Here is a 15,938-nt window from a genome sequence, read left to right as displayed (position 1 = left end):
TGTCTTATTGCTTACTTTTCCAATGAATTGAAATTCCTTTGACCTCAGCTGTGTGACTACCTAATAAAAAAGTCACAAGAGGGGTTGGGGATCTAGCTCAGTGGTAGAGCGCTTGCCTAGCAAGCACAAGGCCCTGGGTTCGGTCCCCAGCTCCAAAAAAAAGAAAAAAAAAAAAGTCACAAGAACTGATGTTTAAATAGGGGGATGTTGGCCTGGAAACCGGGAAAGGGAATAACAATCGAAATGTTAATAAGAAATACGCAAGTTAATAAAGATGGAGAAAAAAAAGAGATAGCTTAGCAGTTAAAAGCACTGGCTTCTCTTCCAGAGGACCCAAGTTCAATTCCCAGGACCCAACTCTTTATGATGAAAAAGTGTGTTACAGCAGGTCCAAGGAATCTGACACTTCTTGCATTTTTGCTAGTGTTTAGCTCTTAATTGTATACCTTGTTTAATTATTTTTAAATTAATCTAATACCACATAATTATATAACCCACCAATTTGTTACAGTGAAGTGTAACTGATTTCATGATAAAAATTAAACTCTCAGTCCTAGAATTGTTTTAGCTCTTTAAACTGTTAGTTGCGTGGATTTTGAATATCCATGCATGACATTGCATACCTATTAAAAAATGCTATTAGAAAAAATAAACAACTTCTATTTTAATCCAAATTACAAATTACTAATTCTTTAGGGGTCTTAAACACATTCCATCCTGTTACAAGTTTATGGCCAGAAATGGCTCCTAGTTGTCATATGTTACTTTTTTGCTCTTTAACTGATTCAGATATTTAAAATAAATGTTCAAGAAAATCATGACTAGAATACAACCTCACTTTGTTGACGATAGTATCTACTGAGCAGTGAGGGGATAGAAACCTTAGTTTTTATAAGAGAGGATAGCCCCTAAAACCTCAACAATGGTGGATATGAAACAAAAATCAGTGATTATTTCACTAACACAGTTGGCAAGTTTAGGTAGTGCATTTGTTAAGTTTCTATACAAAGCATCTGTAGTTTCTATATTAAGAATGCAAAAACAGACAAATCATTTCTCACCTACCACATGATCTAAAAAGTCTTGTTGACATATTTGGGAGTTTATTTTATCATGTATAAATCCTTTGAATTGTACCTATTCCTCACACTCCAATTCAAATGCACCAATAGGAAAAGCCATCTATAAAATATTGTCAGTGCATTTTATGAGCATCCACATAAATAAAGTCTATGTCTTATAAAATAGTTTATTAAAAGCTGTTGCTGTATTGCTAGCCTTCCCACAAACAATTAGGAAAACTTAAAGACAGTAAAGATTTACTTCACAAATGACAAGTTAAAAAGCCAGTGATGAATGTTTACTATGTGGCTTTCACACGAATTAGCTTAAAATAATATAAGTGGATTATAAATTACATGATTGCTTTAACATGTAATACAGTAACTATTTGTTAATGTACTAACACCAATACAAGTATTCTAACAATTTTTCTAGACAAAGCATGCATATTGGTTGCCTAAAATTAACCATTGCTGAACAAGGTTAATCAAGTAACATGACAGGATTTGTAAGAACATGCTTTAAAAGAAAGACGGATGAAATTTTGTTTCTTTAAATAGAGAATGAGTTATAGGAAAGTCTCTAGTTTCTTAACTATTTTGTATAATGTCCGTAAGTTTTCACTTTGACTTGAAAATGTTTCTGAATAGGTTACCTAATGCCCCCTTTACATCCTTATTCCTCAGAGTATAGATGAAGGGGTTCAGTGTAGGAGTTACTACTCCATAGAAGAGAGCCATAAACTTGGGTTGGTCTTTTGTAATAGAGGAGGGAGGCTGAAGATACATGCTTATGCCTGGGCCATAGAACAAGAGAACTACAATGAGATGAGAGGAACATGTTCCAAAGGCCTTTTTCCTTCCCTCTGAAGATTTGATTTTAAAGACAGCATGCCCAATACTAGCATAGGAGGCAAGAATTAAACACAGAGGAACAGCTAAAAGAAAAATGCATACCACAGACAGAGCAAGCTCATTTGTTTCTTTTTCACCACAAGCAATTTTTATGAGAACTGGAATCTCACACACCAGGTGATCCATTTTATTGTGGCCACATAGAGGCAATTGCAGAGTCATAGTGGCCTCTGTGACAGCATAGGAAATTCCAGTCAACCACACAAGGGACACTAACAGGAGGCATTTACGCTGATTCATTATGAGGGTATAGTGCAGTGGTCTGCAGATGGCTACATATCGGTCAAAGGACATAAGAGCCAGGAGGATACACTCTGTACCCCCCATTGTGTGGAAGAAATAAAGCTGGACTGCACACCTCATGTAGCTGATGGTCTTTGTGGAGCCCCCAAGGTTAGTTAGCATCTGAGGCACAAGGCTTGTGGTGTAGCACATGTCCAGAAAGGAGAGGTTGGTGAGGAAGAAATACATGGGGCTGTGGAGACAGGGGTCTAAAATGGACACCAGAATGATGGCAATGTTCCCAATCATGGCTGTGGGGTATGTTACCAGAAGAATAATAAAGAGAGAAAGTTCCAGCCAGGGACGGTCTGCAAAACCAAGTAGAATAAACTCTTCTGGGTGACTTGTATTGGTCAGTGTCATTCTCTGCAATCTCACTCTCCTATAAAGAAGTATCAAGAAAGTTAGTACTATAGGAACAGCAAAGCCTTATGATTCATCAGTTTTGACTATAGAAACCAGCATTAGCATTCAGCATTTGGAATGTTATGGGTGACGCTTAATTGATAACTTAGTCCATATAGAGTTTTGTGCCAAGCAAGGGGACCTGGGTATTTTCTTCAGTACTCAAATAAAAAACATTTCTATAACCCCAGTTCTAGCTAAGAAAATCTGGTCCTATTTTGGAGCTTGCTGACCTGTTCTTGTAGCTGAATCGATGAGCTCCAGGCTTAGTGGGAGGCACAGTCTCCAAACATAAGGTAGAAATCAAACATAGATACATTTTACATAGTCTCTGGGTTTTATATGCACAACACACCGACAGCACAGAAACATGTATGCATATCCATTTATGTACATAAACACTCCTGGAGGCACACAAAGGAAATAATCTGACAAGTGGTCATTTAACTTCTCTTTGTGATACTGAACTTTAAAGGGGCTTTCTAATTATCTGACAGTACGTGTGGCATGAACGTGAGTAATTTTAGCAGCAGTGCTGAAGGCATCACTGAGACATCATAGAAACATTTCCAGGAATCAGTCAGAGAAACGGGTAGAAAGCGTTCTGAGCTCTGAACTCTCCGTCTGGAATGCTGGTCTGCCCAGTTCTATCTCCTGAGTGAATCATTAAATCGTTCGTAGGAGTAATGAGCACATTTGAGATCTAAAGACACCTCCACTTTATACTTGAGATTGAGAAATGTAGGTTAACCATATTTTTACTTCATGTTGTACAATTATAAACAGCCCCATATTCATAAGCCAAATGAGTGAAGCCTCATTTACAATGGTGTTCCTTTTTCTTTTGTTTTGGTATTTAGATATTTGAATAACTATTTAGTGCATGTTTGGCATTCAATAATTCATGATAAATTATAGTAAACTTGTTTATAAGATGTTTCTTATCATAGAGGTATTTGTTGATCAATCGAGCCCAATGCTTTATTTAATACAAAATTTGCTATACTATCAGGAACATTTTGATTTTTTGCTATTCATATTTTGTGAATATGTTTTTCATCACCAACTATCTCTTTTCTCAGCGGATGTCTTTATTTAGATAGAGTAACAATGAAATCCCAGTTATTTTATATTTCCTAGATGTATTGTCTTACTTCATAGCTAAAGTAAATGCTGATACAACAAAATCATGGAACAGAATAAAACAATGTCTGAAAACTAAAAATTACTTAACACATTTTATTCATTAATGCTTCATAAAAAAGTCATCTCTGAAAAATGAATATTTAACAGTGATAACATTCTACGGACAAGCCTGAGTTACTCCTATTGCTATTTAGCCGCTCCTCAGCAGAATACTTTCTTGTGCTTAGAAGCACATCTCAGTCTTCTTTTCATTGAAAGCTCACAGCCACCTTGTGAGGGTCCAACTCAAACTAAGATATGAATCGCGTTCTTTGACTACACATTATGCTAGGTCAGATGCATAGATTGTAAAAAAGGAAAAATCCTATGTGTTCAGGGAATAATTCCCACAACTTCTATTTTTAATGTAAATTTCAAAAATGAAATATGAGTATGGCTGTTCTGCCTGCATGTATGCCTGTGCACCACACATGGGTCTGGTGCCCACAGAGACCAGAAGAAGGCAAAGAATCCCTGGAACTGGAATTGATTGCGAATCTCTATGTGAATGCGGGGAATAGAATTCAGTTCCTCTAGAAGGCACTATTTGTTCTTAACGGCCAGGCCATCTAACCAGTCGAATGGACAACTTCTTAATGAGTCCTCTGTGATAAGCACTCTAGCAAGCTGTTCCCAGTCTGAAAATCCTTTAGCACCTGTTCCCAGTAAGAGACTTTTATTTCTGTATTTTAAGATTCTTCTAAGTGTTAAGTTTCCTGATAGCTATGGCTAATCTAGGGATCGACCATTTTTCAGTGCCTAAAATACAGTAACCAAACAGCCCATTATAAGTCAGCACTTTTGGAATCCACAGAAAGTGCCTGAAATTAAGGGCATGGAGGCAGCACAGCTTCTGAGGTGACTATATTCATATAAGCACGACTAATTTCTGGTTATGTATTAGGCTAAATTCTTATTCCAGGAGAAGCTCTATGTTGTAGAAGAAATATGAAGAGCATTGGGTCTATTACTCTGATTATAAAATAATTATTTCCAAATACAAAATTTATGGAGCTGACGGAATACTGTTTACTTATCATTACTACAACTAGTTTTCCTTTTTTAAAAAAAAGATTTATTTATTTATGTGAGTACACTGTAGTGGTCTTCAGACACACCAGAAGAGGGCATCGGATTCCATTATAAATGGTTGGAGCCACCATGTGGTTGCTGGGAATTGAACTCAGGACCTCTGGAAGAGCAGTCAGTGCTCTTAACCACTGAGCCATCTCTCCAGCCCCTACCATCAGTTTTCAAACCTGAGTAATCCATTAGCTTTGTTTTTAAAAAGAGCAATTTTAGTTTTACTCGTTAATATTCTTTCATAATTAATTGTATCTAACTCTCATATCAATTAGTACTGCACCTTCCCCTTCCCATATTTCTTGAGAAAATGTATCTTACCTTCCTGTGTATTCATAATTATTCTGTCTTCAGGGTTTTTAAAATATTTTTAGTTTTATGATCTATCAGGGTACACTTATTGAATTCAATGACTTTTAATATTTTTTATTCTTCTGTCACAAAGTATTTACTGACCATGCCCTCACTTCCTCCCCTCCTCCCAGTTCCCCTCCACAGCTCCCCTCTCCCCTAAATCTATTGCTCCCATATATCCTTCAGAAAAGAACAAGTCTCCAAGTGACATCAATTATCACAGCATAACAAGGTGGATTGAGACTAGACACAGACCCTTATATCAAGGCCAGACAATGCAACCCAGTAGGAGGAAAAGGGCCCCACAAGCATGCAAAACACTTAAGGGTTCCACACTCTCACTATTACAAATCCAAGAAAAAATGGATGGAGCTAGAAAAAATTATCTCAGGCAAGGCAACCCGGATGCAGAAAGACAAGCATGATATATACTCACTTATAACTTGATATTAGCTGTTAAGTAAAGAATAGTCAAGCTTGCAATGCACGGATACAGAAAGGTCTAAGGGGGATGCATGTGTCTCCCTGGAAAGGGGAAAATAGATTTCGTGGGTGGATTGGAGGCAGGTGGGAATGGGAAGAAGGAGAGAGATTTGATTTTCTTATTTAATTATTTATTACAATTTCAACTCACAGAGTCGTACTCCTCCAGGAGTGTTTAAAATCACGGTTGAGTTTCAGGCTGAGTTCCTATTGGCCCGCTGTCCACATGCTTTTGCATTTTCATATCAGTATGTTATAGTCACATTCAGGTTGAAAACACACATTGTTGTATTAATATTTATAACCCTTTTGGGTTTGCAGGTTGTAAGAACAGTATTCATTTTGAAAACACCCTTCATTAAAGAGTATTTTTATCATACACTAAAGCATTGGATGAAACATTTGAGCAAGATTAGTCATATTTTAAACATTTGATCTGTATAAGATCAAATAACTAAACAATAATACTTCACTCGGGTGATCAACATGTGGGGAATATAGTGCTTCTAAGTTTGGTTTAGTGATAGACTGAGAAAGAAATGAGTTAAAAACTAAAGTCTAGTTGTTCCCAAAGCCACTGAAATGGATACAGCCAGATCTTACGAACGGCCTTTTAAAATGAAGCTGTTTTTCCTGTGATCTAATTAGATTCTGCAGCCCACACTTTGTAACCATCCTAAGAATGTATGTCGGTCAATACAGTTGTCTTTTCACTTACCTTATTTTGATAAACCCCCTTATTTGATTAAAGAGTGATTATAGGGGGCTGGGGATTTAGCTCAGTGGTAGAGCCCTTGCCTAGGAAGCGCAAGGCCCTGGGTTCGGTCCCCAGCTCCGGAAAAAAAAAAAAAAAGAGTGATTATAAAGTAAGATATTTGAACTTTTTTCTTTTCAGAATACAGAGAGATTCTAGTGTGAAGGTGAGAGTTTAAGATTTTCTTCAGAACTCTCAGGGTTTTGTTTGTACAAAGGAACCAAGTGGAGGAAAAGCTCAAGTTAGGAAGGCAATGATAGAAAATACCAAGAAGACTTTTGAGTTATCTTTCTTTGCTGTTCCCTAGAGTCCTCTGCGTTGTTTTCACAGAACTCATTTATTCTTCTCCAGGGTGATTAGGTATAGAAAGTACCCTGGGAAAGAGCTCTCCACAGACAGGCATAGCTTCTCCCTGCTGTGCTGACAAGAGAAGACAATCTCTGCTGCAGTGGGATGCACTTGACAAAGAAACCCATTGATTCCATTTCCCAACACACTGAGCACCCAAAAATATACACAATTAAAGTTGACCTTGTCGAATCAGTTATTCTGTGAGAAACTTCAGTGAGAATTTTTCTTGTGTAATCTTATTTATGGAAATCAAATAAAAAATTAAGATTTTAGTTATCTCCAGCATAACAATGAAGAGTAATTAAACCATGAGAATAATAAAAGTAATAGGCAATGAATTCATATGTACAACAATGTCAAGCAACCAGAGCTTCCAGGGACTAAGCCACTACCCAAAGACTATACATGGACTGACCCTGGACTCTGACCTCATAGGTAACAATGAATATCCTAGTAAGAGCACCAGTGGAAGGGGAAGCCCTGGGTCCTGCCAAGACTGAACCCCCAGTGAATGTGATTGTTGGGGGGAGGGCGGCAATGGGGGGAGGATGGGGAGGGGAACACCCATAAGGAAGGGAAGAGGGAGGGGGATGTTGGCCTGGAAACCAGGAAGGGGAATAACAATCAAAATGTAAATAAGAAATACTCAAGTTAATAAAGATAAAAATAGGCAATGAATTCAGCACTTACTATAAATAATCTAGAAAACTAAGAAAATGTTTAAATATTTAAGTTTTATGACCGTTAAAAGGCAATAATAATAGAATAATCTGCTTTTTCTTTAACTGATTGATTTCAGACCTGAGTTTAATTATTTCCTGCTGTCTACAGCTCTTGGATGTATTTACTTCTTTTTGTTCTAGCGCTTTCAGATGCACTGTTAAGCTGCTAGTGTATGCTTTCTCCAATTTTCCAATTTCTCTATGGTAGCACTCAAAGCTACGGGTTTTCCTCTTAGCACTGCTTTTTTTTTTAACTTAATTTTTCTTAACTTTTTTTATTGGATTGTTTTTATTTAAATTTCAAATGTTATTCCCTTTCCTGTTTTCCCAACCATAAGCACCCTATGCGATTCACCCTCTCCCTTCTTCTAGGACAGTGTTCCCCCTCCCCAAGCCCCACCTCCACCCTCTCATTCCCCTACACTAGTGGGTCCATCCTTGGCAGGACCAAGGGCTTCTCCTCCCATTGGTGTCCAACAAGGCCATCCTCTGCTACATATGAAGCTGGAGTCTAGGGTCAGTCCATGTATAGTCTTTGGGTAGTGGTTTAGTCCCTGGAAGCTCTGGTTGGTTGGTATTGATGTTCTTATGGGGTTGCAAGCTCCTTCATCTTCAAAATTTCCTCTAACTCCTGCAATGGGGACCCCGTTCTCAGTTCAGTGGTTTGCTGCTAGCATTCACCTCTGTATTTGACAATGTCTGGCTGTGTCTCTCAGGAGACATCTATATCAGGCTCCTGTCAGCATGCATTCCTTAGCTTCATCAATTTTGTCTAGGTTTGTTGGCTGTAAATGTATATATGGGCTGGATTTCCAGGTGGGGCAGGCTCTGAATGGCCATTTCTTCAGTCTCTGCTCTAAACTTTGTCTCCATATCTCCTCCTATGAATATTTTTGTCCCCCTTTTAAGAAGGACTGAAGCATCCACACTTTGGTCATCCTTCTTCTTCTTGAACTTCATGAGTCTGTAGATTGTGTAATTTGAGCTTTTGGGTTAATATCGACTTATCCATGAGTGCATACCAGTGTGTGTGTGTGTGTGTGTGTGTGTGTGTGTGTGTGTGTGTGTGTGTGTGTGTGTGTGTGTGTGTATGTGTGTGTGTTTATGATTGGGTTACCTCACTCAGGATGACATTTTCTTTTTTTTTTTTTTTTCTCGGAGCTGGGGACCGAACCCAGGGCCTTGCGCTTCCTAGGCAAGCGCTCTACCACTGAGCTAAATCCACAACCCTAGGATGACATTTTCTATTTCCCTCCATTTGCCTATGAATTTCATGAAGTCATTGTTTTGGATAGCTGAGTAGTTCTCCAATGTGTACCACATTTTCTGTATCCATTCCTCTGTTGAAGGGCGTCTGGGTTCTTTCCAGCTTCTGGACATTATAAATAAGGCTGCTATGAACATAGTGGAGCATGTGTCTTTGTTATATGTTGAGGCATCTTTTGAGTATATTCCCAGGAGTGGTATAGCTGGGTCCTCAAGTAGTGCAATGTCCAATTTTCTGAGGAACTTCCAGACTGATTTCAGGAGTGGTTGTACCAGTTTGCAATCCCACCAATAATGGAGGAGTGTTCCTCTTTCTCCACATCCTCACCAGCATTTGCTGTCACCTGAGTTTTTGATCTTAACCATCCTGAATGCTGTGAGGTGTAATCTCAGGGTTGTTTTGATTTGCATTTCCCTGATAACTAAGGATGTTGAACATTTCTTAAGGGACTTCTCAGCCATTCAGCAATCCTCAGCTGAGAATTCTTTGTTTAGTCTGTAGCCCATCTTATAATAGGGTTACTTGGCTCCTTGCAGTCTAACATCTTGAGTTCTTTGTATACATTGCATATTAGCCCTCTATCAGATGTAGGATTGGTAAAGATCTTTTCCCAATCTGTTGGTTGCCATTTTGTCCTAATGACATTGTCCATTGCCTTACAGAAGCTTTGCAAATTTATGAGGCCCCATTTGTTGATTCTTGATCTTAGAGCATAAGCCATTGGTGTTTTGTTCAGGAAATTTTACACTGTGCCTGTGTGTTTGAGGCTGTTCCCCACTTCTATAAGTCTCAATGTATCCGGTTTTATGTGGAGGTCCTTGATCCACCTGATCTTGTGCTTTGCACAAACCAAAAGAATGAATCAATTTGCATTTTTCTACATGCTGCCCTCCAGTTGAACCAGCACCATTTGTTGAAACTGCTATCTTTTCTCCACTGGATGGTTTTAGATCTTTTGTCAGATGTGTGGGTTCATTTCTGGATTTTCAATTCTATTCCATTACCTACCTCCCTGTCTCTGTACCAATACCATACAGTTTTTAAAACTATTGCTCTGTAACACAGCTTGAGGTCAGGGATGGTGATTCCTCAGAAGTTCTTTTATTGTTGAGATTAGCTTTTGCTTTCCTAGGTTTTTTTGCCATTCCAAATGAATTTGCAAATTTTTCTGTCTAACTCTATGAAGAATTGAGTTGGAATTTTGATGGGGATTGCATTGAATCTGTAGATAGCTTTCAGTAAAATGTCCATTTTTACTATATTAATCCTGCCAATCTATGAGTATGGAAAATCTTTAAATCTGAGATCTTATTCAATTTCTTTCTTCACAGACTTGAAGGTCTTGTCACACAGATCTTTCACCTGCTTAGTTAGATTCACATCAAAGTATTTTATGTTATTTCTGGCTATTGTGAAACATGTCATTTCCCTAAATTCTCTCTCATCCTGTTTATCCTTTGAGTACAGGGGTGATACTGATTTGTTTGAATTAATTTTATACCCAGCAACTTTGCTCAAGTTGTTTATCAGTCTTAGTATTTCTTTGGTAGAAATGTTTGAGTCACTTAAGTATACAATCACATCATCTTCAAACGGTGTTATTTTGACTTCTTCCTTTCCAATTTGTATCCCTTTGACCTTCTTTCACTGTCTGATTGCTCTGGCTAGGACTTCGAGTACTATATTGAATAAGTAGTGAGAGAGTGGGCAGCCTTGTCTAGTGTCTGATTTTAGTGGAATTGCTTTAAGTTTTTTTCCATTAGTTTGAAGTTGGCTACTGGCTTGATCTATATTGCTTTTATCATGTTTAGGTACTGGCCTGGAATTCCTGTTATTTCCAAGACTTTTAACATGAAGGAATATTGAACTTTGTCAAATGCTTTCTTGCCATCTAATGAGATGATCATGTGTTTTTTTCCCTTTGAATTTATTTACATAAAGGATTATATTGATGAATTTCCATATGTTGGACCATCCCTGCACCCCTGGGATGAAGCCCACTTGATCATGATGGATGATTGTTTTGATGTGTTCTTAGATTCGGTTTGCAAAAATTTTATTGGGTATTTTTGCATGGATATTAACAAGGGAAATTGGTCTGAAGTTCTCTTTCTTCGTTGGGTCTTTGTGCAGTTTAGGTAATTGTGGCTTCATAGAAGGAATTCAGTAGTGCTTCATCTGTTTCTATTTTGTGGAATAGTTTGGATAGTATTGGTATGAGGTCTTCTATGAAGGTCTGATAGAATTCTGCACTGAACCCATCTGGTTCTGGGCTCTTTTTGGTTGGGAGACTTTTAATGACTGCTTCTATTTCTTTAGGAATTATGGGGTTGTTTAAATGGTTTATCTGTTCCTGATTTAACTTCAGTACCTGGTACTATGTAGAAATGTGTCCATTTCCTCCAGATTTTCCAGTTGTGTTGAGTAAAGGATTTTGGAGTGGGATCTGATGATTTTTTTTTAATTTCCTCAGAATCCGTTGTTATGTCTCAATTTTCATTCCTGGTTTTGTTAATTTGGATACTATCTCTGTGCCCCCTGGTTAGTCTGGCTAGGGGCTTATCTATGCTGTTGATTTTCTCCAATAACCAGCTCCTTGTATAGTCCTATTCTTTGTATATTCCTTTTTGTTTCTACTTGGTTGATTTCAGCCCTGAGTTTGACTATTTCCTGCCTTCTACTCCTCTTGGGTATATTTGCTGCTTTTTGTTCTAGAGCTTTTAGGTTTGCCATCAAGCTGCTAATGTATGCTCTTTCCTGTTTCTTTTTGGAGGCACTTGGAGCTATGAGTTTCCTCTCAGCACTGCTTTCAATTTGTCCCATAAATTTGGTTATGTTGTTCCTTCATTTTCACTAAATTCTGAAAGGTCTTTAATTTCTTTATTTCTTCCTTTACCAAGTAATCATTGAGTAGAGCATTGCTCAACTTCCATGTATATGTGAGTATTCTTTCCTTATTGTTGTTATTGAAGACCAGCCTTAGTCCATGGTGATCTGATAGGATGCATGGGATTATTTCTATCTTTCTGTATCTGTTGAGGCCTGTTTTGTGATTGATTATATGGCCAATTTTGGATAAGGTACCATGAGGTGCAGAGAAGAAGGTATATTCTTTTGCTTTAGGATGAAATGTTCTATAAATATCTGTTAAGTCCATTTGGTTCATAACTTCTCTTAGTCTGTCTACATCTCTGTTTAATTTCTGTTTCCATGATCTGTCCATTGATGAGAGTGGGGTGTTGAAATCTCCTACTATTATTGTGTGAGGTGCAATGTGTGTTTTGAGCTTTAGTAAGGTTTCTTTTATGAATGTAGGTGCCCTTGCATTTAGAGCATAGATATTTAGGATTGAGAGTTCATCTTAGAGGACTTTTCCTTTGAGGAATGTGAAGTGTCCTTCTTTATCTTTTTTGATAATTTTAGTTGAAAGTCGATTTTATTCGATCTTATAATGGCTAGACCAGCTTTTTTCTTGGAACCATTTGCTTGGAAAATCGTTTGTCCAACCTTTTTCTCTGAGGTAGTGTCTGTCTTTGTCTCTGAGGTTTGTTTTCTGTATGCAGCAAAATGCTGAGTCCTCTTTATGTATCCTGTCTATTAGTCTATGTCTTTTTATTGGGGAATTGTGTCCATTGATGTTGAGAGATATTAAGGAATAATGATTGTTGCTTCCTGTTATTTTTGTTAGACGTTGAATTATCTTTTTGTGGCTCTCTTTTTTTTTTTATAATCAAGCACTGATTTTATTTATTTTTTTTTATTAACTTGAGTATTTCTTATATACATTTCAAGTGTTATTCCCTTTCCCGGTTTCCGGGCAAACATCCCCCTCCCCCCTCCCCTTCCTTATGGATGTTCCCCTCCCAACCCTCCCCCCTTGCCGCCCTCCCCCCATACTCTAGTTCACTGGGGGTTCAGTCTCAGCAGGACCCAGGGCTTCCCCTTCCACTGGTGCTCTTACTAGGATATTCATTGCTACCTATGGGATCAGAGTCCAGGGTCAGTCCATGTATAGTATTTAGGTAGTGACTTAGTCCCTGGAAGCTCTGGTTGCTTGACATTGTTGTACTTTTGGGGTCTCGAGCCCCTTCAAGCTCTTCCAGTTCTTTCCCTGATTCCTTCAACGGGGGACCTATTCTCAGTTCAGTGGTTTGCTGCTGGCATTCGCCTCTGTATTTGCTGTATTCTGGCTGTGTCTCTCAGGAGAGATCTACATCCGGCTCCTGTCGGTCTGCACTTCTTTGCTTCATCCATCTTGTCTAATTGGGTGGCTGTATATGTATGGGCCACATGTGGGGCAGGCTCCGAATGGGTGTTCCTTCAGTCTCTGTTTTAATCTTTGCCTCTCCCTTCCCTGCCAAGGGTATTCTTTTTCCTGATTTAAAGAAGGAGTGAAGCATTCACATTTTGATAATCCGTCTTGAGTTTCATTTGTTCTAGGGATCTAGGGTAATTCAAGCATTTGGGCTAAAAGCCACTTACCAATAAGTGCATACCATGTATGTCTTTCTGTGATTGGGTTAGCTCACTCAGGATGATATTTTCCAGTTCCAACCATTTGCCTACGAATTTCATAAAGTCGTTGTTTTTGATAGCTGAGTAATATTCCATTGTGTAGATGTACCACATTTTCTGTATCCATTCCTCTGTTGAAGGGCATCTGAGTTCTTTCCAGCTTCTGGCTATTATAAATAAGGCTGCGATGAACATAGTGGAGCACGTGTCTCTTTTATATGTTGAGGCATCTTTTGGGTATATGCCCAAGAGAGGTATAGCTGGATCCTCAGGCAGTTCAATGTCCAATTTTCTGAGGAACCTCCAGACTGATTTCCAGAATGGTTTTACCAGTCTGCAATCCCACCAACAATGGAGGAGTGTTCCTCTTTCTCCACATCCTCGCCAGCATCTGCTGTCACCTGAGTTTTTGATCTTAGCCATTCTCACTGGTGTGAGGTGAAATCTCAGGGTTGTTTTGATTTGCATTTCCCTTATGACTAAAGATGTTGAACATTTCTTTAGGTGTTTCTCAGCCATTCGGCATTCCTCAGCTGTGAATTCTTTGTTTAGCTCTGAACCCCATTTTTTAATAGGGTTATTTGTTTCCCTGCGGTCTAACTTCTTGAGTTCTTTGTATATTTTGGATATAAGGCCTCTATCTGTTGTAGGATTGGTAAAGATCTTTTCCCAATCTGTTGGTTGCCGTTTTGTCCTAACCACCGTGTCCTTTGCCTTACAGAAGCTTTGCAGTTTTATGAGATCCCATTTGTCGATTCTTGATCTTAGAGCATAAGCCATTGGTGTTTTGTTCAGGAAATTTTTTCCAGTGCCCATGTGTTCCAGATGCTTCCCTAGTTTTTCTTCTATTAGTTTGAGTGTGTCTGGTTTGATGTGGAGGTCCTTGATCCACTTGGACTTAAGCTTTGTACAGGGTGATAAGGATGGATCGATCTGCATTCTTCTACATGTTGCCCTCCAGTTGAACCAGCACCATTTGCTGAAAATGCTATCTTTTTTCCATTGGATGGTTTTGGCTCCTTTGTCAAAAATCAAGTGACCATAGGTGTGTGGGTTCATTTCTGGGTCTTCAATTCTATTCCATTGGTCTATCTGTCTGTCTCTGTACCAATACCTTGCAGTTTTTATCACTATTGCTCTGTAATACTGCTTGAGTTCAGGGATAGTGATTCCCCCTGAAGTCCTTTTATTGTTGAGGATAGCTTTAGCTATCCTGGGTTTTTTGTTATTCCAGATGAATTTGCAAATTGTTCTGTCTAACTCTTTGAAGAATTGGATTGGTATTTTGATGGGGATTGCATTGAATCTATAGATTGCTTTTGGTAAAATGGCCATTTTTACTATATTAATCCTGCCAATCCATGAGCATGGGAGATCTTTCCATCTTCTGAGGTCTTCTTCAATTTCTTTCCTCAGTGTCTTGAAGTTCTTATTGTACAGATCTTTTACTTGCTTGGTTAAAGTCACACCGAGGTACTTCATATTATTTGGGTCTATTATGAAGGGTGTCGTTTCCCTAATTTCTTTCTCGGCTTGTTTCTCTTTTGTATAGAGGAAGGCAACTGATTTATTTGAGTTAATTTTATACCCAGCCACTTTGCTGAAGTTGTTTATCAGCTTTAGTAGTTCTCTGGTGGAACATTTGGGATCACTTAAATATACTATCATGTCATCTGCAAATAGTGATATTTTGACTTCTTCTTTTCCGATCTGTATCCCCTTGATCTCCTTTTGTTGTCTGATTGCTCTGGCTAGAACTTCAAGAACTATTGAATAAGTAGGGAGAGAGTGAGCAGCCTTGTCTAGTCCCTGATTTTAGTGGGATTGCTTCAAGTTTCTCTCCATTTAGTTTAATGTTAGCAACTGGTTTGCTGTATATGGCTTTTACTATGTTTAGGTATGGGCCTTGAATTTCTATTCTTTCCAGGACTTTTATCATGAAGGGGTGTTGAATTTTGTCAAATGCTTTCTCAGCATCTAATGAAATGATCATGTGGTTCTGTTCTTTCAGTTTGTTTATATAATGGATCACGTTGATGGTTTTCCTTATATTGAACCATCCCTGCATACCTGGGATGAAGCCTACTTGATCATGATGGATGATTGTTTTGATGTGCTCTTGGATTCGGTTTGCCAGAATTTTATTGAGTATTTTTGCGTCGATATTCATAAGGGAAATTGGTCTGAAGTTCTCTTTCCTTGTTGTGTCTTTGTGTGGTTTAGGTATAAGAGTAATTGTGGCTTCGTAGAAGGAATTCGGTAGGGCTCCATCTGTTTCAATTTTGTGGAATAGTTTGGATAATATTGGTATGAGGTCTTCTATGAAGGTTTGATAGAATTCTGCACTAAACCCGTCTGGACCTGGGCTCTTTTTGGTTGGGAGACCTTTAATGACTGCTTCTATTTCCTTAGGAGTTATGGGGTTGTTTAACTGGTTTATCTGTTCCTGATTTAACTTCGATACCTGGTATCTGTCTAGGAAATTGTCCATTTCCTGAAGATTTTCAAGTTTTGTTGAATATAGGTTTTTATAGTAAGATCTGATGATTTTTTGAATTTCC

The 15,938-nt window shown here is 38.3% G+C and overlaps 1 protein-coding gene across 1 annotated transcript; it reads right to left on the bottom strand.

The window, feature by feature from the left end:
• Positions 1-1,682: 1,682 nt before the first annotated feature.
• Or2n1h (olfactory receptor family 2 subfamily N member 1H) lies at positions 1,683-2,621 on the bottom strand. Its single transcript, NM_001000895.1, is given in 1 exon segment — positions 1,683-2,621. A coding segment is annotated over 1 exon segment (939 nt).
• Positions 2,622-15,938: the final 13,317 nt, after the last annotated feature.

Source organism: Rattus norvegicus, chromosome 20 (genome assembly GCF_021556685.1).
Source record: "Rattus norvegicus strain SHRSP/BbbUtx chromosome 20, alternate assembly SHRSP_T2T, whole genome shotgun sequence".
Classification (NCBI taxonomy): domain Eukaryota; kingdom Metazoa; phylum Chordata; class Mammalia; order Rodentia; family Muridae; genus Rattus; species Rattus norvegicus.
Note: the sequence above shows the minus strand (reverse complement) of the source record. Positions and strands in the feature narration are given on the sequence as shown.